The sequence below is a fragment of the Simochromis diagramma genome, unplaced genomic scaffold (assembly GCF_900408965.1).
Source record: "Simochromis diagramma unplaced genomic scaffold, fSimDia1.1 OVJJ01000334.1, whole genome shotgun sequence".
In the NCBI taxonomy this organism is placed as follows: domain Eukaryota; kingdom Metazoa; phylum Chordata; class Actinopteri; order Cichliformes; family Cichlidae; genus Simochromis; species Simochromis diagramma.
In genome coordinates, this window is record NW_024386764.1 from 6,456,206 (window position 1) to 6,482,837 (window position 26,632).

Below are 26,632 nucleotides of genomic sequence, written 5' to 3' on the forward strand. Positions count from 1 at the left end.
CATGTTTCTGGTTTTGAAGCACTGTGGGAGGCAGGTGACAGAGGTTGCTGGATGCGATAAATACTCATGACTACTTACACAGGAATGAATGGCCATTGTGCCTGTTCCCACCGACTACAAAAGCCAGATGTTGGTGGGGTTGTTGTCCAGTAAGCCCTCGTAAAGGTGGCAGTAAAACTGCAGAGGAAGTTGTCTGCTGTTGTCAAGTTCTCAGAAACTCCCGAGTTAACCCCTTTTCCCGACATACTGAGATATGGAAATGTTTCCCAGAGAAGGAGCAACACCATGGTATAATTTGTTTGGTGTAAATGAGTTTGTAAAGCATTTTGACTGTCAAAAAAGGAAGACAGACAGGGCGTGAAACCTGTTTGTTTTCTTGCCACAGGATCTTGTACACACAGAATTTCTTAGTGTAGCAGCAGCTTCTAAATATTCTAAATATTACTCATGTAACTAGTCGAAGATGTGGAGACATTTCCCCCATGAACGCTGATTTCTCACGTGTAGTACAGTACAAAGAAGACCCAGAAGGGGGTTTTAAGGGAAATCACCCATTGCCACTCAGACAGCTTCGCTGCAAATTTCACAGCAAGCTGTGGTCTAGATACTAAATGCCTTATCACTCACTCAAGAGTCAACCTCTGGCCATTTTGCTGCAGTTAAAAAGGAGTAGTGGCAGTGCATCAGTTCTTTTAAGCGCTCTTAACTCCCCGAATCCTGTTGTTAATAAGTACCCGGCTTTATGATTCTAATATAAACCAGAAGGTCCCCCCCCACCCCCACCCCCTCTGACTTGTGAAGAGTAGCTAGATGACTAGTTTTTAAATCCCAGTCAGAGCTCCAAAACAAATCAAGGTGTTCTTGAAATAATAGCATCTGAAATGATCCATGGAAGCATGAAAATGTTGTTGTTTTTTGCTGCAAAGACGATTTAAAAAAACATTTGGCGCACAGGCAAAAATATGTGATGCTCATGCAAAAAGTGAGAAGCTTATATAGTTCTACAGCACAGATGTATAAGTGTTAACATCTTACTCGCTTATTACTTGTTTTTTTTGTTTTTTTAAGGTTTCCCACACATCTTTTTTTTTTTTTTTGAGCTTATGTGGTAATCAACAGCAAATATTTGAGGTTTTGGCAGATAGCAGGGAAACCAAGGAAAACTGAAGCTGATTTGTTGTTTCACATTAAAAAGAAATATCTTATCTCATAACTGAAAACCTAAAATCTGAAAAGCTGAATCTCTGGTTAGGACCAGACATAAAATGAGAAAAATTCGACGATATTCAGATTTTCTTTTAGTTCAGGCAGTATACAACAACAGCAATGTAGTCGTTTGCAATGCATATAGAAAGTCTTTAGAAGTAAGCGAACCTCCTCATTTGGGGAAGTGGAGAGAACATATGTAGTGGTGCAATGTAATTTGCACCATCTAGCATGAAGGAAATCATGTTACTGATCATCAGTGGCATGAAACAAAGAGACCACTTCTGCTTCCCCCTGCACAGGAAGAGTCAACAGACGAGCTTTGTTGTAATCACTTCTGTCTTTGAAATTACATATATGACAAGATGACAGGGAGAGAGAGAGAGAGGGGCGCAGTATCCGGAGCTGTAATGCTCATGGCACAAACATGAAGTGAACACCAGAAATTGCGTGACTGTGATGTGTGACTTCTTAAAAAAAACACTTTAAGCAAAATGCGCTATCAAGATAACGTGTGCGAGTGCGTTGTTGAATTTGTTTGTCATTTAGTGCTTTATTGCTACTGGATAGTCGAGAGTTTGCTTCCTGTCATTCTCGGCGTCTTTCCCCTTGGATCCCTCTGTAAATACAACGTGCACAAGTTGTTTCAGTCGAACCAGATCCAGCTCATTGAGGCGCCGTAATCCTGCTTTATTTTCCATCTGACAACTGCAGGCGTTCAGTTGCGTCTCGATTGCCCCTAAAGAATGCACTGAATCAATATTGAATATCTGTCAGCTGCCTTACTACATCTGCTCCGTCAGTTGTCACTTCCTTCGCCCTATGTGGAAACAAAGTTTCACAGCTCTTGTTTCCTTGCGCAACATTTCTCTTAACACCATGGTATAGAGTGGCTGAAATATTTCTATTGTGGTTTTTATTCGTGCATGATAATGTCGGGGTGAGGGGATGTAACTTGCACTATATCAAACACCTCTGAAGCTTTTCGAGTCTTAGTAGTGGAAGAAGTTTGTACTTCTGAAGTGCATTTTCTCAGAATGAGCTCCAAGGTTTCAGCTCTGCTGCTGAATTTGACTTCTTGCTGCACCTAACTCCAGTCTGTGACTCTGTAATACTCGGTGTATAAGAAGTGTATACTTATTTTGGAGGTACAGGAACATAAACTGCACCTAAATTTATAGTGTCATGTGCAAATTTTCATTCATCGGTCTGGTGTGTCATTTGTGTCGTGCACAATTAATTCTCTGTAGATTACTAATGTTGTGCAAATGTAAGTTGATCTTTCGCATGAGTCACACAGGTATAATGTTGCAGAAGCTGTTGTTTTCCATTTGAATGTCTTGTTGAGAAACTGGCTGATTGGAAAAACACATCTCTTGGCAATTGCCAGGATTCTTGTATGTGTTCTTATCAAGTATTCACAGCTATGTAAACACAAGATATGGAAAAAGGTTAATTTTCCTGTGAGTGGCACCATGGCTTTCAGTTGGAAGCCTCAAGAAACTGCGGGCCTGAAAAGTGGATACGCTGTTTACCCTCTCGTGCCTACATGTAATTATACTACCAAACCCGTGAAACTCTGGTGAGATTTCCTGTGTAATTCCAGTTAGCCGCACGCTGGAGAAAAACAACCTCTGTGCTCAAGAAAATACCTGTAATGATGAGGTATGCTGTGCCCAGGTTTGCTGTGCTGGTCACATTTTCAAAGGGGATTCATAGATGTTGTCATCTGTAAGAAAAGCAAATGCAAGCCTGAGATATCAGCTGAAAAAACAATTATAGAACTGTGTTTGTGTGCCGCTGCGTTGCATGTAGTTGTGATACAGATTGAGCTAACCTCGAAAAGACGATCATTCATGCTTTCATTTAAAGGATACTCAATGAGTAGACGCAACGCAAAATCTGAAGTTTGTGAAAGACAAAGATCGTGCCAGATGGTGGTTATCGAGATCAGTTTCTTTCATATATTAGTCAGCATAGCCGAATGAGTACTGGCGTACAGTCACTGCTGCTTCTTGTCATGACTGGAGCTTGGCATGTCCAGCACCTGCACTTGAATTTCATTTCCCCTCGTGCTGTCGACTCTGCTCTTATCTGTATGTGACTGATCTAAACACAGCCTCCCCAAACCCACGCCTCTTAGCATTTTGACCAGATTCTAGGTTAGCGGGGTTTAGCAGGGGATCTTTGCGGCGTCGTTACTGTCGATAGGTTGAAGGTCACTGCTTATAGTACAGCCTGCTTTGCATACCTGGGCACTTATGGAGCAGGTGTGTAGGAGAACAACGGCAACCTACGTGACTTTCAGAAAACTCCCCACTGTGTGTCTCACTCTTAAAGGGGAAAACACAGCAGTGAAGCCTCGGTGATGTGACACTTGTGTGAATATTAATTCAACCTGAGACAGCGTTGTCTAAAATCTTTTGCCAGTAGGCTGAAATTCATCTTGACTCCTAGCCAACCAGGTAAAAAACGTGATGGTTCTCCCTGTGATTTCACTTCCTCTTGTTGTTGAGGTTGAAACAGTTTGTCCTGTTCCTCGCGTGTTTTGTTTTGTTTGACTAATCCTTCACAATGTACGTTGCCTTTAAAGACTGTGTATTTTGTGTTTCACAGGAATCTCGAATTACAATTTGCATTTTTGTTAGTAATATTAAACATTTTGTTCTCCTTTGTGTTTTCCTTTTTTGAGTAGACAGGGTAGCGCTGAGATTTTACAGAACTTTTGTTTATTCATAAATAGTGATAGTGAATAGTTTTCTTGCAGGATTATTGAAACCAGAAAATCAAAAATGGAGAAACTACTAGATGAGTATCACGGGTGATCTGAACAGGTAATGATCTTTACAGAGAGTGGGAAGTGGCAATCTGACGCTCTGTTCTTTCTCTTCCTCAGGTCTTTGTAGGCTGTCAGCAAAGACTTGTACTCCCTCCTTTACTTCCACGTCTTGTGCCTCTCTGAACCAGCCACCTCTGCTACCGGCTTCGGTTTCTCCCCAACTGTAGGAAAAACCACTGAGACAAGAGAGAGGCCTCTGTCTTCAGAACTGCAGCCAACCTCTGACTGCATGTCAGCGAGCTCCTCTTTTTTTCACCTTTCACTCCCCCTCAGAGACCCACATTTCATCATAACTGTAACCTCCAGACCTACAGCAAGCTGCTAGCTGCCTCCTCGCAGGTTCAGTTGGCTATTGCTCCCCTATTGTTGACCCCTGACTGGCCTTCGACTGGTGCTCCTTCAGCAGGGGAGGGAGGGGAAAGAAGGCCTCTGAACGCTTTGCCACTTTCCCTGGAGATGAAGTTGCAGGCCGTCATGGAAAATCTGCACAGGCAGCAGAGGGCCAAGCTACTGATGGAGCAGCAGCTACAGCAGCAAGCCGCCTCCCAACAGACTCAGGTCCGTATGGCCGGAGGGGATGAGCTGATAGGGAGCCCGGCACCTGAGACAGAGCAGACTCAGATAGCGGCTCTTGCAGCCATGCGTGCTGCAGCGGCCGGGCTGCAGAGGGTGTCGGACAGCCCCATGTCGGAGCGCAGCAGTGGTGGTGACGAGGAAGGCGATAATGAGGACAACGATGAAGGAGAGGAGCAATACAAGGACATGATGGGGTCAGATGAAGAGGAACAGATGTAAGTGAATTTCTTTGCTGGACCTTTCTGAAAATGTCAGTGATTAGTTTCTGTGTGTAGTGTAGTTTTTCAATATATAAATGTATTTGTGACGCACACAGCAAACAGAAATGGGACGAGGAGGACTTTGAAGGTGAGATGGAAGAAGACTTTGAGGATGACCTTGAAGAGGAAGGTCTGCCTACGGGTCATGATGCAGTGGCCCCTGGCAAGGGCATCCTCCTGCTGCCTCACCGCCAGCTTAACCCCCATTCCCAGCTCCTGAAGGTCCGTCCCAGTGTTGAGCAGGAGTCCCGCTCAGCAGTGGGAGCACATCTGCATTCACATACCACGCATAGCCATTTGAGTGGGCAGGACCACGGAGACTGGACCTACGAGGAGCAGTTCAGACAGGTACCATCACTTTCTGGTCCATTACTGTGTGGAGGTCTGCACCGACAATTAGAGGTTAAAGTGGGATTTGGCAGGTGGGGGAACCCTAAGGTCAGATGTGTGTGTGTGGGGAGGAACAGCTACGTTGTGCATTATATAATGCCGTGTTACATTTGCCATTGTGGCTTGCATTTTTCTCCAGCTTGGGGAGCAAAATGATCACACACTAACATGTGTTTTTTTTCTGTGTCTTATTAATCGAGCTATTTGAATCACTCAGTCCACTTCTGTACCTCGAACACACCTTTATATCTACACCATGAACAAATCACAGAAATGAGACAAAAAAAGGAAGCGTGCAGGCAGGATCTTGGAGTGACCTCACTGACTCTGTGACACTGGCTAAAATGAGCCATTGCAGTTTGTGAAAATGGAAATGTGCCAATCAGATTTAATTGCTCATTAACCGAAAGTGTCTGAGCACCATTCTGGATCATTCTGGCCCACTTTAACCCCCCTGCTGACAACAATCTCCCAGATACCAGGCGATTATGTGAATGCAACTGGATGTACGTATTTCAGATTCAGTCCGAGCTGGGTAAAATGGTTAAACAAACTGGTGCGATATGATACAAGTGAATCAGAGTAGAGGTTGTCTTACTATTAAAATGTGACCAATTCAGTAATAGCATTGTAAATTATAATACTCTGCCGTGCATAAACACTTATTTCTTATATCTTTGCCCCAGCTATAGTTGCCATTTAAGTCTTTTGAAGGTCCGCAGCTTTAACTGTTGCTGTCATTACTGCTGATTGATGGTATTAAGGGCTTTAGACTGGAGGGACTCTGGCCAAAGAAGCAGATTAGTCTAAAATATTTGTTGTTTACCACTGGGCCACATCTGGCCCTCAAGCCATTCACATTAAAACTCTATTGCACTTTCTCAGCAGCATGTGATGTAATCTGACCAGGGTGGGAAATTAGCACTAGCCACCGGGCAAAATGTTGATAAAGGCTAAGGTGAGGGTTTTCAGTTTGCCTTTGCCACTTCACAGTCTGGTCAAGGCAGATGATTGAAGAGACAATTTCTTCTGGTGGCAGCTTGGTGCCTGGTGAGATTTTTGATTTTCCAACTAATATGGACTAAGAATGAAAGAAAGTTGTTCCTTGGAACAGTCTTGAAGGACTGGAAGCTGAGGAAGAGGAGCTCAGAGGGATCAGGAAGGGCTGTGGGTGGGTTAGAGTGCATGTTAACAGCTTTGCCATGCTGGCGTTTACTGTAAACATGCTAGTGGGCTGGATATTATGAGGGAGGCCCTGGTGGAATAAAGACGGGCTGTTTACGTGAAGAGATTTAAGACTGTCAACAGCTAAGTTTGGATAGAGGGCAGCTGTCGATAAAAGGGGAACGCAAGCGGGAAGACGGTTGGTTAAAAGTTTATTTCAGATGATATAAAACTGAATTCTTTACTGTATTTATTTTTAAATTTGACACAAACAGGACACACAGATAATGCGGTTTTCCTACAAGAAAAGCAAAATACAAACCCTAATACTTAGATTAGTAGCAAAATAAGCTTTATTATTTCTAAAATGTGCAATTATGCAAATTGCAAAACTGCTCACAGAGAAGTATTTTTAGCCTCCTTAAATAAAAAAAACCCAACAAAACTACTTCTGCATGGTGTGACAACTAAATGTTGTTTTGCCAGTTTAAAAATGTAATATACACTAAGCCGCCATCACATTCAGCAGTTTATTACATAATGAAAGCCACCATTAAAGTGCAACCTCACGTCCTGTCGCACAATTCTAACCATAAAACATATTTTATCAGGACAGATAACAGACAAGCTGCTAAACTGCTTCAGAGGAAATGAGAAAAAGCTTTTAATACAATTAACTTTAGTTTTTATTTGTTTTTAAGTCAAACGTCTTTGCCACGTTGCTCCTAGCTGACATGTGCTCCAGTTTTAAACCAAACTATAGATTATGTCATTTAAGGCGCATTTCTTGTAATTACAGAGCATGTGGACTCAAACTCTCTAAAACCTATAGTCTGCTTCTCTAAATAGTCCACCCCTCCCTCTGTAAATGTTGTGTGAACGACTTGAATGGATACTTTTGGGTTTTTATTATTATTATTTTATTTTTATCATGGCACCTCAGTCAGCAGAGGATCAGACAGGGCTGTGTTAGTGCAGCAGACCGTTATATAATCAAGACAGTCAGCACCGTGACTGGTCAGATACCCAATAGATTGGGTAACACTGCGTCACGCCTACACAACTTAAAGCCTGAGAAGAGGGAACTCAGCATTGTGGCATGATATAGGGAATTGGGTAACAACAGTAAAATCTGTGTCGAGCTCACGGTGTTCCTCGACAGTCTGTAACGTTGTAAAACCAGGTTTTTCCAGTCTTGAACATCCACTTATTTTGCCCTCAGATGATTACAGTCGATGGAAATAATTGCAGCCGTGGCCTGGCACGACGAAGACAGTCTGTCCCCTGATAATTCTAACCTCAAGCAAATCAAAATTGTTGACCTCAGCCTTAATTTGTATGTGGCGTGCACCAATTTTATTTTGCTTCTTCTTTTTTTTGTTCGGAACCTAATGTTTGTGGTTTCTCCCCGTCATGTGGAAAACGGTAAAATCTGCAAACGGCTTCAGCGCAAACTTGACTTGACGCGCTCTGAGCGCATAGACATGCGCATAGCACAGTCATAGATGCCCCTGTGCAAAAAAAAAAAACCCAATAAAACCTGCTTATTAAGGGCTTCATGGGATTATATGTACCGTTGAGTATTTGTGCAATCATCTGAAACATATAAAAATACTGTATGATGCAGCTATCAAGGCCAGGAAAGCTACACCCACAAAAAAATCCCTGTCACCACCTGTCCATACCACCAAGCCCTCGTGGCAATTAAAAGACACGTGAGGCTGTAATTTATGTTGGTTAAAATATTGCACTTGTCATCACTGCGCAAAATGGGCAACTAGTGCTGCATCAGAGCAACCCTGAGCTGATGGTCCGTTTTTATCAAGATATCATGAAAAGTTTTCGGTGTAGACTTAATATCTCTATCACAGAAGGGGGCGAAAAGAGGGTCTGATGGGTAGCACTAACCTCCTAGCTTACAATTACATGTGTTCAGACATGTCATATGCTGGTAGGGTGCTTTGGAGGGCACTGGGTGGAGAGGAAGGGGTTAAGACTGTACAGTTTATTTTGGGCAGGTGGGTGGAGGCTGTTGGAATGTGCCTGATGGAGGGTGATAATGTGGCCACTAGGAAGCTCAGATCCTCAGCAGAAACTTTGCGTGCCTCTATCAGTGCAGAGCAGTTGGAGCACTTCCAAACTGAAAACTGCCCTTTTTTCTTCTTTATGTTTGTACAGCACAAATAATGTCTCAGTGTGGCACCACAGGTCCATAGCAGTGGTTACAAACACAGGGGACAGGAGAGAATGTATAAGAACATTGTACAGAAACAGTTACAAAAAAATGCATCCTTAATCACTTTACAAGACAACAACAGGATCATAAAAGCTCTAGTGCACAATATAAATCCAATAAACGCAAGATGTGGATTCAGCGAACTAAAACCAGCCCACACCCAGCTTTTAGTCAAGGTTTGCCCCAGGCTGTGGTGGAAAGATATATCAGCAAACCTGCATTCCTGGTGGATCACCCAGCCACCTTCCCTCTATCTCGCCTCTTTCGCCTGAAAGGTCAGACTAAATGAAGCCGAGAGGTCTGCCCTGGTCGGATGTCTGATTACGCTGTGGTTTTAAATTAATTAATCAGACTATTCAAGGCATTTTGCCAGCTGCCTCATATCTGGCCGAGGCAGAGCGCCAAATGAAATAAAAGAGCGAGGATTTACACAGATATCAAATAATGCCAGGGTTGTTGGATTATTTGATTTGTATGTCTGGTGAAGCTATTTCAGTGATACCGCCGCAAACGGAACACATGTATGAGCGTCCCCGATATGTCTGACTCTTGGAATTATCTGTATCAGTATCACACTCCATTTTTATTCCCAGCTAGTTATTAAATTAAGCCTATAGCTAGGAGACCTGCATGCATTTGTTTCCATCAATCTCCACTGAAATACTGGGCGATTTGAGTGGAGGCTTTGTTATGGCATAATTATTGATAAAAACTTGGAAAGCTTTGAGAGAGAGTTAAAAATCCAAATCAAATTAGGAATCGAAATTCTTACATAAAATGAAGGATAACTATTTATAGCAGCTTCATTTATTATTTCATGCATTCTGGTGTTGACCTGATCACCTTTTAGAAATACTGAGCTTTTCAAAACAAAGTTGATGTACAATAACAATCAGGTTTCAGTTATTATGTTGTCTCTTTGTGGTGCACATGCCAGCATAAAAGGCTACCTTTTTTATGAACACTATCCTCCTCGGGCCAGAGGCCATGCAAAGCCTTTGAAGTATCCCGTCCTGTGTCTCTGTCTACTTTAAACACCAGCAGCTGGGCAGATGGAGCCCAGATGGACAGTAAAGAAGGGATGTCTTTAAAAATTCATGGCACTCACAGTGATCAGGGCGAATGGAGAGAGGGGGAAGGGGGACTGGCATTAAACATTAAATTGCTAACACACACATATATATTAGGAGGTATGGGGGCGAGGGGCTGTCTGTTAGTGACTACAGGAAGCGTAGCTCCAAAGAGAGCCAATTGGGAGCGACACTTATTGGGATTGCCCATCAGGTTTCTGCTGATACAGCTGCTGAAAGGTGCTCAGTGGGTTTATGTTCTACTTTAGCAAAGCCGTTTGTTCTGATTTGATGTAAGTGAGTTTCATTTATTTATCACAATTCTGTTTATTCCTTCTGCTTCTGTATAGCCCACAAGCTCCTGTTGAAGGGTTTGTAATAAAATGCAATGAAATGGAACTTAAACCACATCTTACTGCCCTTTTTGGATTCCATAATCAGCTGACCCTTTTACTGTTAATGACTGACTAATGTCAGACTATGCATCTGTGTTTGATCAATATTTCACATGCTATTGAGCTTTTATCCGATCCATCTGCTTGGTGTTATCATTAAGAAGCGCAGCGAGCGATTACTTTTATCAAGCGCATCATTTGGATTTTCGGACCTAAGCCAGATATTCTGCAGACTCATTCCTACTCTAGTCTGCAGGGTTCAAAATGAATCAGCTCAGGCATGTTTCACTATGCTCTGAGACGCCTCTGTTTGCCATCTGTGTTTAACAAAGTGACAACACAGGGTTAATGGGCTCTGCTTATGTCATGAAAACAAAAGGCAAAGGAATAAGGCCACAGCAGCACGGGAAGACCTCTCAGTCTTCCTGTTGAAGGGAGGAGGAGCAGCAAAGGGGGTAGGTGTGACAGGAAAAAGACCGTCAGTTGGCGTTGGTCTTTGAACCGCTGCCAAGTAGAGCATGTAGTAAATGCTCGTTTTGACTGCGAAGCCCTGCGGAGCATTTGAATTGTGTCCAACTCCTAGTGTGCTTCATGGAGCTGATGTCAGAAAGTGTACAGCCATGGGGATTCTGGAAATTGGCAGGAACTCAATATGGGGGAGGAGAGGTGGGGGCTGCAGCAGGAATGTAAACAAAGATCGTGTAAAGGCTGAGGCTAGCTCTTTCATCCCTTCTTTTTTCTCTGGTTGCTAAACGTTGCTATTTTTGTGTAGGCAGCTTCCCTCACGACATGTATTGTCTTTCTCAAATGTATCAAACATGTAAGCCTTTGTCAAGAATGAGGAAATTGCTTTTCTAAGCTGGGAAGACCCAAGATGCTCCACATTCTTCATATTTGTAACTTTTTAAACCCTGTTTTTCCTTTAGAAAGGATTATATGGATGCTGCTTCATTCTTTCTTTCTTTGCTCTTTGTCCCTCCATTAGAAACTGTTTTTTTCCTGCATTCATACAGAAATAGATATGTGCTGAATATTTTGTGTCCTCGATAAGCACTCAACAAAACCAAAGTGGCTTCTTTACCTACAAGGACACTGATAGGCATTCATGTGAGAAAAAGCACTATGTGGATATTGAAAGCTTTCATTTGTAGAATACTCAATTAAGAAATAGGTCAAAGAGAAAGCTGTACATTTTCAAGGTCTGAGATTGCTCTTTGTCTCAGTGCGAAATGAAACTGTACAGGAACGCACTGGAACAGAGATCTGCGTGCTTTGAAATGTGGCTTAAATGGTCTATGCAATCAATAGGCCAGGCATGCTGCAAAGCAGAACCCTCATCTCAGACATAGTTTCATAAAAGACTCTGTTAGTTCCTTGATCCGTCATCATCACATTGGGCTCAAGCAAGAGCACTCAAGCTGCCCTGTCTTGTCTGTATGATAATAGCTGACCTTTAATCATTATATGTGTATGAAAAGAAGCCGGGGTTGCCTGTTCACACCACAGATATAAATGGTCGTTCACGATGTGTATTTTACACCACTACGACGTGATAATAAACCCTTTTCCACTGCGGATACTTTGACATGTCAAGGCAAGAAAATAAGTCATTTTCACACGTGAACTTTGGACCGTTTTGGAAGAATGAGGTTGCTCCGGCTCACATGTAGCAGGAAATGGTCAGATTCATATTTAGATCACCTCTCAAATCAAGAAAGTCAAAGAGCAAATCTCAAGTTTTAGGCGATTGTGGTGCACATACACAGAACACTACACAGTTGTATTCATATTTAGTAATAAGGGGGAGGATGGATTTTCTCACTTGCCACTATTTGCAAGTGCTTGCTGAAAGGGGGCCGTCTGATCCTTGGGGTTTCTCTTTAATATTGTATAATATACAATATAAAGCACAGCTATTGTGAATTGGCTCTTTATAGTTAAAATGGACTTTTTTTAAAATCAGCAAAGACCAGCTGAGAGCTCATGAGCGCCTGTTATGCTTCACGGTCACCTTAGTCAGCAATCTTGGGCAGTAATTACAAGGCAGTGATGCTTTAGGTAGGCCATGTGACATAAATCTTACACAGTTTGGCCTTGTATTTAAGGCAGTCGTGATGCCACGTCAAATAAAAAAATATGATTTTTACCGTGGTGATAGAAGTGCCGTTGAAGCTATTAGTCTTTGTGTTTAACTTGCCATGACAAGATTTTTTTCTTTTTTTTCATGTGATGATATCTTCACATGAAAACATGGATGCTTCAGATTTTTCCAAAAGTGACATCAGTCAGTGCCTAAAGAGAAAGAAAGAGAGGCTTGCTCCTGTTCAGGCCACAGCCCAGCCCCATGTTGACTGGAGTGGGTTTACTCCATCTCTTAAGAGCCACACGCACAGCTATCTGCTCTCCATGTGGGCACAGTGGCCCATATTAGTTTTTAAGGCCACTGTTGTTAACCATTAAACCCTTTGCCTTGCCTATCAATCATACTGATTGACAGCCCAAGCACCCAGCCAAGTGTCCATCCCTCCCCACAGCAAGGTGCTCCACACTGAGCTATTTTTAGTCCAGTTCTGTTTCCTGATGATGTGTCTTTTATGTCTTTGTCTCAGTGTGTTGGAACAAAGGTAATAAACCCTCCTCTGAGACATCCTGCTTACCATCTTTGTCCTTATCTTACTGCCTTCAGACGCGAGCATTATCATGGCATCTGCTCTGGCGCTGAATAAATACCTTCATCTTTCGTAAGGCACTCATTAGAAGACTATCTAGGTCACGCTTTTGCTATTTTTTTCTTTTCTTTTTTTAAGGCAAGGCTGGTTTGCGTGTTCACTTATGGAGACTTAATAGGAAAATAATAGTTTGAGCCAAATTGAAAAGACCGAATGCTCTGTGTCAGTTACTGAGCTACTGTTTGCTAAGAAGTCAATTTATGAGCTTAAATTGCTGCTACACCCACTTCCCCTGCTTTTCCGCCCATGCAGCTTTGCCTTCCTCAGTTTCGAGCATCCATCAACGTAATGCTACTCATTAGCAGTGCGGTTACAAAGGATTGCTTACAGCTACCTACTACACATCAGGCTCTGGAGGGCCACCTGGCTGCTATTTCTGATTCTTATCCAAATCCCTAAGCCACGGCAGCTGACCTGATAGTAGCAGGAAGGAATTTAGTTTGTGTAATCGCGGGAGGGTGCTCATTCTGGTTTAATGTCTTGTCTTCATCAACTGCCTTTGACCTTTTTCTCATGTCAGCAGGGGATAGTGTGTCTCCAATAACGACCAACAGAAGCTGAGCATTAAATCCTTTGGCAAAGCCCTGAAGATGTGGTCTCGCTTACAGCCTTTCACACCATAAAGAAACTGTGCCCTCACTGTTTGCTGAATTTCTACAGGTGTTTCCCAGCAAAAGGAAAGCTTGTGGTGGTTTCATGGAAATGAAGTGGAATCATTTTTATTTTGTAGTAAAACACCTTTACCTAGTTTTGCTTTTCAAGTATTTATTTAGTTGTTTACTGCATTTCCAAACTGATATAGTTCAGCCATGGAAAGCTTTGAAATATGCCCTTAATCTTAAATCATTCCCATGTATTAAGGGTCCAGAAGAAATAGGAGTTAACTATTGCTGGTGTTGTACCACAGTTGGCACATTCAAAAAAACATGGATTTTATTCAGTAGCTATGCAAACTACTCATGTCCCATTCTTGGTTTCTTTTTCTAACTCTCTTATCGCTGTCTGCCATTTTTGGGCCACATGTGACTGTTGCAGATAAAGCAACAACAGTTACAGTCAGCCACAGCGCTGGTGTTTTCACGCAGGCTGTCAGCTCCTTGTCCTCAATCGATGGAGCTGAATTTATGAGGTCAGTTCGGATTATGATCTCCTTTGATCCAGTCTGTCAATAAAACAGCGTTGCGAGCATCAGCAGGGCAACAGCTCTATTGTTGCTGTAAATTGTGTGCTTGTGGGGGGATGGAGAAAGGCAGGGCGGAGGGCAGAGCAGGCAAAGATGGATTCGTTTAAGATGTCAGTCCATGGGGGCATGTCAGTGCATACAGCACACCGGTTTGTGGTGCTGTCACCTCAGTCGATTAAGTCATTTTTCAGATGAGGAGGCAATTGGATGTCAGACTGAGGAACAGTGGGGGGAAATAAGGAGTGGTGGTTAGAGCCCCCAAAGTAAGAGTCGCGACGGTGTCGTACTCAACTGAATATCTTAAAAGTGTAGGGCTGGAGCAAAGGACCAAGATCACTTTGATTATAGTTGTGCCATGGGGCATTGGCTTTAGCCTCTGCTGCACAAAATAATTGAACGCTTCTAAAAGCTGTTTTATTTGCATCCATGTATTTGAGGAAACTACCCACTGATGGGCAGACAGCCAGTCTAAATAGGTTCCTGGAATACTATGCAAAGAAGTTTTATACATTTACCTTGTTTTAAGCACATGTCGTCATCTGTTTTGCAATTTTGCTAGAATAGGTTGTGAAAGTCTTTTGAAAAAGGAATATCACATGTGTTCATTTTTGATAAAAGAAAGGTGTGTATGTATTACAGCAGTTGGTTTACTTTGTTTACCTGTTGTACGTTTTCAGCCACTGCAAAAGTATAAATATCTTTGCCTCTCTAGTATTGTTGAAAGGTCTTGAGCCACCCCATTTCTTCATATCAACCCGGGAAAATGGAAAATAGGTGCAGCAATTTATCGAAACATGCAAACACACATGGAAATATACTATATTGGTTTGTACAATTCTAATGGGTTTGAAAGTCAATATTTGGTATGATTGCATTTATCCTTCAGCGCAGCCAGAAGCCAGTTGACTTGTAGTTTTTACATTTTCAGGACTAGTTTTCAAGCTACTCTTCTTTGGATGTTGGCTGCCTTTAGTCATGTTCTCTGTCAAGATGATCCCACACTGCTTCAATAAAGGTATTCCTGTATGCTTTGTATGTAATGGTATGCCATATGGCATATCCCAGCCCTTTCTCCTTGTTTCCCTTCCTTGTGAATGGCTTCTCGAGCCCTCCACAGAGACCATTTCTGACGAGGCTCTGGTGCACAGTATATATAGTCCAACTAAAGGGTCAGTATTATTAAAGCCATGATTTTCAGATACTGCTGTATAGTTTTAGTCTTCGTATTCCTTTATCCTACACTTGTCCAGTTTCCTCTCTTTTTTAAATACACAATGCACACCATGCTAAGATATGTTCAGTTTTCTGATAATAGCTCATTGGGAGTCACCTTGTTGGTGCCAAAATACCATTTTACATCTGTCAAACTGTGCTATCTTTGGCATTTTTGATTTAGATTCAACTAAAGAAACCAAAAGAAAAGGGGAGGCGGGGTTATATTTTCTGACAGGCTGCTAGTATCAAAGGGCCTAATAATAATATAATTTAATAATAATATAATTTAATAATAATATAATTTAAGTGCAAAAATTCCAAGATAGCATGAAATATGAAGTCAAAGTCAAATTATGAAGACACAAGGGGTGGCTCCCTCTATCCCAGACTAGGTCTGGGTGCTTTATGTCAAAATATATTAGATTTGCTAAATGCAGAGCACATACATTGCTTTTTTAATATTTGGAGTCAAGGTTTAAAGCAATAGTGTGAATGCACTAAAGTTTATTTATTTTTTTAATCCTCCCTCTTCAAAAGTATTATATCATGATAAGCACTGACGGCCCACGTCTGTGAACTCTGCACACGGAAACTATAATTTCAGTTGTGCTGACATTGTTTGATTAGCAGATGAATGCTGGATGTGTCATCGTAAACAAGAACACGAATGGAATCTGATTCCTTTTCTTTCAAATGTCACACAGTAAAAACAGAGTTCCTTTCTTTTGTTTTGTGTTTTTTTTAACCAGCGTCAGTGAATATTAATATTACCGTAAAGGTGTTACTGCTGATCAAATGCAATGCAGGGTATTGTGTTTTGTAGCAGTATTGTGCTTATTAAGTTGGACGATGCCTCAGTCTTCCAGTCTTGCTCTATAAGGAAATGAAGGCTGACTGTACATAGTGTTCTGACTTCTGCTCTAACACGTTTCAGCCTATAAAAATAGTGATCCACCTCCACCTCCATACCTCACCGAAACCTGTAAGCTGGCCATCTTAAAATAAAATTCCTGTCCAAGCTGAACACAGTGATACAGAAAATAACAGAGAGTATAATCCAAACGTAAGTAAATTATGTTGTGTTTTCTGAATTAGGCGTTAGGTGTTACTGCGTGTGCTTCTTTTGTTATGGGTGGTAGGGGGGAGGCATTTGGTCGCCTGTAATGGTGATGAAGACTCAGCAGTATCCTGAATGTGTGAATGTCTCAGGCCGCTCTTTTTTTTTTTTTTTTTTTTTTTTTTTAATGATCTTGCTGTGATGACAACTTTAGTACTCACGCATTGTCATCTTTGCAAGTGACAAACCAAAAACCAAGAGGAAACACTTCATCTCGTCTAAAGCCTTGTCAAATAACTGAAAACAGTTATTTTCAGTTCTAGTCATCTTGTTAAAAAATATCATCTGGTATAGCAAAGTAATTAAAGCGAAAACAGTGTATAGTTAATGTTGAACTCAGTTTTTCTGCCTTTCTCATTTAAGCATATTGTAAACTAGCTGCCGGGAACATCCCTCATTTGAGTATAGCACATCATTTATTTTTGTTTTCTCTGTCAACCCAACTGCCAATTTTAGATACCAGCACCTAATGTTGTATAGGTCTTCCCTGTGCTGTCAAAACAGGACTTTTTAAGTGCTGTCCTGTGGTATCTGACACTGGGAGTCTGCAGTGGGTCCTTGGATTATTGTTGATTGCCGACAGGCTTATTCAGAGGCATCTTGCACACACTCATTAGATTTGGATTTAAGGAGTTTGAAGCCCAGGTTAGTGCCTTGTGCTCAAAATGCCTTATTCCGTTTCATGAGATTCTGTTGAACTTTTGGGCTTTTACACATGATAACCAGAGGTTGTGCTTCACAGAAGCAGTTTATCAATATAAAGGGAGCTAAATAAAGCAAACCAGTGTTAACACATGCATGCTGACTGAGCACTTCAACCACGGTTACATATACAGTATACTCCTTTTAACACAGCCTTCTAGAAATTACGCCATACAAGACCTTCCATTCAGATTAGGTGGGGCAATGCAAAGACAAAGATTAATATGATGTTGTGAAACTGCTCCTTTGACACTGGCTGAAGGGGTTAGTACTGCCATCCATAGCTGCTGAAAAACAAAGATTCCTGTTGAATGAAATGCATAGAAAGGGAACGTTATAACACACACAACGAGGTTATCACTGTGCATTTAAAGTGAATTATGAGCTTCTATAGTGTCGTGCTGCACAAAACCAAACAAGCTCATTCACTTTATTAAGCTCCTTTGCATAATATAATGAGAACAATGCATTCAACCCTCAGCTGTCATGAAGTATACAATATATTTGTTAGTTTAAACAATATAATAGGTTATATCATGGCCTAAAGTTCAACCCTCACGTCGTCTCTGACCTATTGCACATGAAGTTAAGTTAAAGAAGGAAAATAAAATGTATTGTGAGACTTGGTCAACACAGTAACGTTTGCATTTTTAACATGGAATGTTTTTTGTTTGGAAAGCTGAAGACTTTGATGATAACCTGTCTGTTATTTCTATCTTAAGTCAAATTTATGACTTTTATAGAGGCTCTTTGTTTTGGACCAATTAGCCTTTTACCTCTTTAATAACATTGTGATGCATTCAGCTAGGTTCAGACATTCACCCGCTGCCAATTTATTCCCTTCAACACTCAGCGCTCTCCTGCTGACACCTTTGGGAACATTTCCCAGACATTAGCTGAGAAGTGGGGTACACCCTGGACAGCATGGACCACTGCCTTCACACTAACAGCTACTTTAGAATTACCCCATGTAACTAATTTCACTGGGTATGAAAATTGTTACTTTTTTTCCATCCAAGTGTTCTACCTTTTTCTAGATCGTGTTTTTAATCTTACCTAGCACTTAAAGCATGTTTAGCACTCCAGTCTGCATCCGGAGACACACTTTAACATCGTCTCACACAGACTGATGGTAGGATTTATGCCCAAGGACATTTCAGATATGTAAAGACAAGAACTGACAACAACCTTCTGAATAGTAAAGTGCTTTAACATATGCAACAAGCTTCTTGGTGGCTATACGTGATAACTGGGTAACCAGTGAGGGCTGTATTGGGACCATACAGAAGATGTGACTGAAACAAATGGCCTTAAGTACTACCACACCCCACCTTGTCCATTTCAAACGTCAAAATTGATCTTGTATGATTTGACAGTAGGATCATTCAAAAAAGAAAAATCAAATGGCTATTGGGCTTTATTTAAAAAAAAGTGTATGTGCCCATTTTTGAATTATTTCAAAAATTATGTGAATTATTTCGTTGTATTGTTAAGTTACCTGCTGCACCCCTGGAAAAAAAATACTGTCAAAGTGATGCAATTTAGGTTAGATGAGAAGAATGGAAAGCCACCACGAGCACGAAACGTTACTACTTTTTTTCTTCTGTCTTGCTCTGACCTACTGTGTGTTACAGGTGTGTAGGTTAGCGTGCATGTGTTTGTGTGTCAGCCTCACCCCAAGGTGATGAGCAGGTGTAAGGAAGCATGTAGGTGATACCCTTGACTTCTCTCAGTTTTTGGTTTTCAGTTGCAAGCCTCTATTATCTGCTATGTGACACTTGTGTGCCAGCACACCTGCCATTTGCATTAACAGTGGTGCGGCCAGCCCCTCTAAAAACACACACACATGCACTCCGACTGCACTGTTATTGTCACTTCAGCGAGGGCTGCAAAGGCTGCTCTTTGGTTACTGATTATTTGTAGTATAAAACCACTTTGTTTTTGTTCCGACCCTAGTTTCAATTCATATGTAGCCGGCTGTCACTGACCTACATACACAGGGTGTCAGGGTGGGAAACTATCAAGACAGCAGTAAAACAATAAATCACTAACAGAGTAGAGTACATTTGGTGACCTTTCTACTGTCGCAGTTTACCCCCATAACACTCCTGTCTTTAGCTGTAATTATGAGTTTACTGCTATAAGTACAGTTATATGAATTCCCACAAAGAGCTTCAAAGAGCTAGTGCAAGTTTCAAAACACAATAGTCATCTCTGCAATCCCAGTTGTCTTTTTTTGTTTTTTCTAGAGGATTGGAACAAGGGGCATGAACCCTGTGCTACCAGTTGGCCCAGTTTCTAGTCGTTTATCTAGTTTCTAGTAACAGCGCTTTAATCCAGGAGAGGCCCCTGCCCCGGTGTGCATACTATAGACATGAAAGTCTATACAAGCCTAAAACATCCACACCCAGCTCAGCCTGATAGATACTCTACATATGTAAGTAGGTAGGGTGGTAAATCTACACAAGGGTTATATATACATAAAACCGTGAGATGGCCAGAAACAGAAGAGTGTTAAGGAAGTAAGACACAGGCCAGCAAAAATGGAAAATTATACAGAAGCTGAATCAAAGTGGGAAAAAGCCAACAGAAAGAGTTAATGAGTTGCTTTGCAACCACATGTTTCACAGTAACTTCAGTGCAGCACAGAGTTGTTTTTTCAAGTCTGTGCAACTTTACTGCCGTTCTTTCATTTGGTGTTTAGATGTAGCACGGTGGAGCAAACCCTACCATAGGTTTACTATCAATCGCATTGTTTCCATACTCACTCATACCAAGTCAGTAGATAGAGTACAGCAAAACTACAATCATGATTTATGATGTGAGTGAACTAGAACTAAGAAATAACTCATATCTTAAAATGTGGATTGTTGCCTCTATTAGATTAAGAGTATTGCAGTCCAAGTAGACATTTATGCAGTTTTATACTAACTGGATTGGTTATTTGGCTTTAAAACAATATTGTTAAAGTATAGTTAAATTGTTTGTTGTTGCTAAGCAGGACAGACTACCTCACCCACATCTATCATCAGTGAAACCTGGATGAAACCTGAACCTGGATATGCACAAGCATACTTTGTTAACACGTTTCAGACTTCACTAAAGATTACTCGCTTGATTAGTTTGCAGAAAGACTGCCAAAAATAAGCACGCCATGGTCTTTGAGTGCTGTAACACTAACACATGAAAATGTTACCTTTAACTATTACATCAGGTGAGACCTTTCAGTTTTTTCATTTATCATGTGTGGCGTATTTAGATCTACAGTAGCGATTTCCATTGTCCTGCTTTGTTACCACATCGTGAGCATTAAATGGGGAATGGGATCTGAATGCTCCCCTCTAGAGAAATATTTATTGGTGTGATTAGGCAGGAGAGAGCAAATAAAGCAACATGGGGAGGGGGTGGTAGCTGGGGAGAGGGTAATTTCTAAGATTTATGGCGCGGCACTTCACAAAATGCATGCATCCTGTAATTAAAACTCCCCCTTTGCCTCCAGCAGGCGTCTACATTAGTTGGCATCCCCCACAGCCCTCTCCGGCCCTCTGTTAACCCTTACCCACTAGATAATAAGATCTCACGACTGCTTGGCGTCACTAATTAGAGCTGAATGCCACAGAGAGGGGCAAATTTGGTAGCAAGATACAGTAACATTGTGCGATAAAGGCTTTCCTTTTATCTTTTCTTCTTCATGTAGCAAGCACAGGTTACAGGACAATATGGAGGATTATTTTACATCTTTTTACTAACTCGTTTGATAAATTCTTTGTTGCATATTACTCTTTGACCCGGAGCAGGAAGGTCATGAGAATTTCCCAAGTCAATCATGCGTTGCTTTCATTTTGTCTAATGGCACGTATCCTATTGTACACACCCTAGATGCTTTGTGTTGCATTCCTATGGGAATGCTGCTTTCATGACTTGTTACTTTTCTGCAATGGTGGGTTTTTTTGTTTTGTGTTTTTTTTGTTTTGCGTATTAACTATGTGGAGGCGTCTGCCGGCTGCTTGTTTTGTCCACCAACACACCAAAATCCAAAGAGCTGCAATTTGCTATCAGACAAAATGTTCACAATGGTTATTTGCGTCAGCTTTGTGCTGAGCCGAGTGATTTCCTGACGTGATATCAAACGCGCTTCACGGGCGTCTGCAACATCAGGGTTCGTGGCTTGGCTGCTGTTTTGGTGGCTGTGTAGTAACAATACGCCTTGGTGCTATTTTCTGTGGTTTTGTTTGGTGGTGCTCAGTTGTACATTGTGTTTCACAACCTTCTATTTTCAATAACACATTATGAAACTCCGTGACCTCACTTATGCACGGTGTGATGTACAGTTGTCGATACTCTCGCGCTTTATCGCGCCTTGTAAATATAACTGCGGACGCCGCTGAAGTTTGAAGATGGCGAATGTGTGCCTGCTGCTTTCTCGCTTTCGAATAAATGCGAGCGTGTAGTAAACAGAACTCTAAGAGGATGTTTCACAGTCACGTTGAAGAAACTAGGCAGGAAAAAAAACATCCACAGGCTCGGTGGCCTCATTGTCACCCCCTCGAGTAACCCGCTTCACTTTTACTGCCAACTTTCACTGAAGTTTCCGAGGCCCCAGGCCCCGCTAACAGCTGTACCTAATCAAGTCCTCATCAGGCCACAAGGTCTACTGTGTCTCTCAGATCTTCTTATTATCAGACGGAGACCCCCACCTCCCGTCTTGTTGTTGCATATTACAGCACTGACCAATCATTCTCCATATTTTAAAAATACTTTTATTGTAGTCTCAGAATTTAAAAACACCATCTATCCACTGTCTCTTCACAGCTCTATGAACTGGATGGAGACCCAAAGAGGAAAGAGTTTCTGGATGACCTCTTCAGCTTCATGCAAAAACGAGGTATGTTTTCATATCCTTGTCCCCCTGTGTCAAATTTGATTTCACTAACTATAGGACGTCCTATTTATTCCATTTCTTATCTTGCTGTATCACATATCCCCGCCTTATCTCCGGCCGCTGTCGTTGGCAGCTTCTTAATGTGATGAGGAGAGAGGATGATCACCCACCCCCTTCTTTCTCTGATATATGACACAGCACTGTCTACTCATCTTTCACTGGCATGGGTGGGGTCTTTATTCATTTCAGCGATGATTGCTTTATGGTCACACAGCAAGTCGGCGTTCCCAGGCTATAACTAGAAGGGACACACTGTATCGATGCTTGAGGATGGATTAGTTTACCTTCCCATCCTGCAGGCTGTCCGCATAGCTCGACCCCCACTTCTAACACTACACGCATAACCACTTTTCACTCTTCTTATCTAAACACCTAACAAGAAAAGTGAATTGTTTGTATTTTCTTGTGTTCAGTGTGCTAACGCCAGACTGCCAACTTGAGATAATTATTTTCTTGAAGCCGTGTTGATTTCACAGGATGCTAATGGCTGATATGATCAGATCAGTGGGCGGACGACTGACATGGGAGAAAAGAAAAGTTTGCTCATGACTGAAAAAACAAAAAGCCAAGTAGTAGTAGATGTTCACACAGCCTCTGGTAGTGTGCTCCTAGATTCTGAAAGCGCCATCTCTAGGCCATTATAAGAAATATGACGTGAGAATTATAATCACTGAGAAGACAAATTGATTAAAAAAATGCTTTGATTGGTTTGGTTTTTCAGCCAATATAATAATAGCAATTATACAGCATATTAGTAATGTAAATGAAAGCGTTTTATTCCGTACTTTGACCTTGAGCAATAACTAAATTCTAATAATTTTCTCAAATAAAATCAAAATAGCTGTCACAATTACTCTGCCTTTTTTTCCAGACATTTTTAGAGCAACTTCTTCCTCATCAGAGTTTGTCTTAACTTGTTTCCAATTATCTTTACTAGCCGTAAATGAGTCACACGTCTAAGTTTTGATAAACTGCCCTTTGGGTATAAAACCCTGTTTCTTTGGACATCCCCTGAACCCCCTTAACCCCGCCCTCTGGTTTAAAAGAAAAGTTATTTTAAAGAAGATTTCCAAGTAGTATTTTAAATGTGGATTTGGAAAAGACAAAGTTTATTGTGCAGTAGTAGAGTTTCTAATTCCCCTAATTAGATAAAGATCCCCTTTTCAGTTCTGAGAGGAACCACAAATCTCTCTGGGGTTGTGTCAGGGAGGGCAGCAAGTGTAAAAGCTAAACACGTGGAGTTGCCCACAGTGGCGTGCCCTTGTGAATAAGCTGAAAAGTATCTAATGATAATAACGTGTTGTTGTGATTTTAGAATGTAATTGAAATATTAGATATTTAAGGTAAATACTTGTAAAAATGACAGTTTTCAGTGGAAAAATAGTTCCAGGTTTTGAAATGTAAGAATTCAAAGTTAAAAAGTGAGGGCTGACCTCTGAACCCCATCAGGAGTGGACTGGAAAAAAGCGTGGTCATACAAGGACACAAACCACTGACGCTCACAGGAGTTTGATATATTTGATGCTTGTTCGTTTCTATGTAAAGCCGTTAATGTCATAAGTGGTCTTACTCTGCCCATTGTTTTGTATTTTAACATCTAGCCAAAAGACAGTAAATTGTTCTGAATCTGGTTGATTATTTGTGGGGTTGCCTGGATGCCAAGTTTGTTGGTTCAGCTCAAGGGTAAAAGCAAACCTAGTGTAGTTTCCTAGCACGGGCGAAGCATCTTTTAGATCTGCGCGTTGGTGAGCTCCGCCACTCGACCGCAGCACCGTCACTCTGAGCACTTAAACAACACCTTGCACTGGCAAATTACTGTTTGCTAATACTGAATGGTAAAAGTGTGGTCTTTTAATCGTGACAAAAGAGCCAAAGAAGGTTTTTCTACAATTAAGTTGTGAGCTACAGCACTGTCTTAAACATGTAAAATGAATGGGCGTGACCGCGCACCACCTTTATTGGCTAAAGGGAGACAACTGTTATTTCAGGTACTGTTGTTTGTCTTTGATGTTATTTCATATGTATTTTATTGGTGGAGCATGACTGTATTTTTTTCCTGTTTCCTGTTGCTGCAGGAACCCCAGTGAATCGTATTCCCATCATGGCCAAACAGGTCCTGGATCTGTACATGCTGTACAAGCTGGTAACAGAGAAGGGTGGCCTGGTGGAGGTTATTAACAAGAAACTGTGGAGGGAGATCACCAAAGGACTCAACCTGCCTACCTCAATCACCAGTGCAGCCTTCACTCTTCGCACACAGTCAGTATACAAACACTCGTTTAACTGGTGCTTAAAGGTTACTCAGGGTGTTTTCACACCTGTAGTTTGTTTACTCTGGCCCGACTTTGGTCATGAGTTTGTAAACTTGTAGTTTTTCCTTTGGTTTGGTTTGACTTCACATGCAGAAGTCCAAAATGCATCCGTTACTACAAAACATGTAAGAATGTTCAGTCCACTCATTTGCCGGATGTGTCTGAGGCGGGAGCAAGAAAAATAAATACAGGAAGAAGGTGCCGTGTTCTGGTCTACTGGAGAACATGGAGAATTTCTTTTCATTTCACGGTTAGTTGTTAGCACATCCATAGTACCGTTCCGCATTAAGAATACAAAGCATACATGGCTACGGGACGTTTTTTTTTTACCTGAAACGTTTAACGTACACCTGATAGTTGGTTCGCATCATTTTCACACCTTCTCCAAAGGGTCTCGGTGCTGTTGTTTTGGTCCACACCCAAGTGTGATTACTGTGTTCACAACCAGACACACCAAGTGGGGAAACAGAACCAGTGTCAGATTTAAACTGACTAAATACCGTGTGAAAATACCCTTAATAGCACCCTTTATTAATTAAGCAATTAAGCAAGAGTTAGCTAAAGTTAAATCGTTCCATACTTGTTGCTGTAGAAATTAATCCCTATATTAAGACCGATCACTCCTAGTTAGCTGAAGTTGGGCCAAACTTTGTCTTCGAAAACTCAGAAGGGCACACCTGTTGTGCACTTTGTTGATTTCAGATACATGAAGTACCTGTACCCATATGAATGTGAAAAGAGGGCACTGAGCAACCCCAACGAGCTTCAAGCAGCCATCGACAGCAATCGACGGGAGGGCCGGCGACAGAGCTTTGGCAGCTCTCTCTTCACCTACTCTCCCAATGGGACTCCCACCATGCTGTCCTCGCCGAAGCTCCCCACGCCCAGCATGGGCTTAACAGTGGGCACCAACGGGACCTCGCTGGGTCACATCCACAAGATCAAGAAAGGTGAGATTTGTTTATTGTGCACTGAATGCACATCGAAGAAAATTTACTGTTTGAGGGACATGTTCTTTGATGTTGATTGTTTTGAACAGTGTTGGTCAAGTTACTTGAAAAAAGTAATCAGTAACTAATTACTGATTACTTCCCCAAAAAAGTAATCCCGTTACTTTACGGATTACTTATTTTCAAAAGTAATTAATTACTTAGTTACTTAGTTACTTTTTAAAAACACGATTTACAACCTGAGGAGGTGATAAAGCGATAGATCTTTCAGCCCAATTCTACTTTTTCTGCATAATCCATCAAACAAAATGTAATCAAATGGAAAAGTATCTTTTTTAAACTTGTTTTATTAGTTTTAATCTTTTAACTTTATGCATGAAGCAAAAATATAATTATATGCACCATTCTCTGACTTGGATAAATTTGTTTAACATTTAAACCTATTTTCTGCACATTCCAGCACATAAAATAAAATATTTTTTGTGTTTACACTCAGTCTTTCAAATAGATGCAAGTAAAACACAGCAGAAAATAAAGTCAAAGACTCAGCGGTCCTTTTGCTCTATTTTCACCTGTAAAGCAGGAGTAGGGTAGGTGGAGGTTTACTCTGGTGCAGGTGTGCCGCAGCGGTCAGTGGAAGAATCCGCGAGTTTCTCTGTGAATTTCCCATTACGTCGTAGTGCACTCGGTGCTTGTTTAGGGTTTTTTTTTTCGCTGTAAAAAGAAGTTTTCTTCCCACGCACAACGGACACTAATGTTTTTGTAACTTTTTATGGAATCAAACTCAAAGTAAGGTCAGTACTTCCACGCTTTAAACGCTGCATGCTCATACTCTCTCCCACAATCGATATGTTATCCATTGTTGATCTGCACACAACTGTTGTCACTAACGGCGCACTCGCTTACGTCACTGTTGTGAGACATTCTGGCAAAAAAATCACGGTTTTAGTAACGCAGTAACGCAGCGTTCCTACGGGAAAGTAACGGTAATCTAATTACCGTTTTTGCAATAGTAATCCCTTACTTTACTAGTTACTTGAAAAAAGTAATCAGATTACAGTAACGCGTTACTGCCCATCTCTGGTTTTGAATCAGGTTAAAATACATGGATATGGCAGTAACTTTGTCTACTCTCAGGTCAAAACGACAAATTCACGTCAAGTATACGGTTTGTCAGTATAACGTGACAGTATAACGATTTACTCTTGACTGTGTTGGATCAAAGTTTTGAAAATTTAAGTTAAAATGAGGATCCACTGTGAAATCTTGAGAATTTTACTGATAGCACATTTATGATCAGAGATCATTTCTGCCAAATTTATCTCTTAAACGGAAACTCCGATCTT

The 26,632-nt window shown here is 41.3% G+C and overlaps 1 protein-coding gene across 2 annotated transcripts in view; it reads left to right on the plus strand.

Annotated features, from left to right (window-relative positions):
• The window catches only part of arid3a (AT rich interactive domain 3A (BRIGHT-like)), a 44,438-nt gene that overhangs the window by 8,871 nt on the left and 8,935 nt on the right, over positions 1 to 26,632 (plus strand). For both annotated transcript variants that reach the window (XM_040033531.1, XM_040033542.1), the window contains exons 2-6: positions 4,103 to 4,836; positions 4,938 to 5,229; positions 21,895 to 21,967; positions 24,100 to 24,283; positions 25,039 to 25,286. In XM_040033531.1, coding sequence (XP_039889465.1) covers positions 4,502 to 4,836; positions 4,938 to 5,229; positions 21,895 to 21,967; positions 24,100 to 24,283; positions 25,039 to 25,286 — 1,132 coding nt within the window. In that variant the 5' untranslated portion in view covers positions 4,103 to 4,501. The remainder of the gene's footprint in view (positions 1 to 4,102; positions 4,837 to 4,937; positions 5,230 to 21,894; positions 21,968 to 24,099; positions 24,284 to 25,038; positions 25,287 to 26,632) is intronic.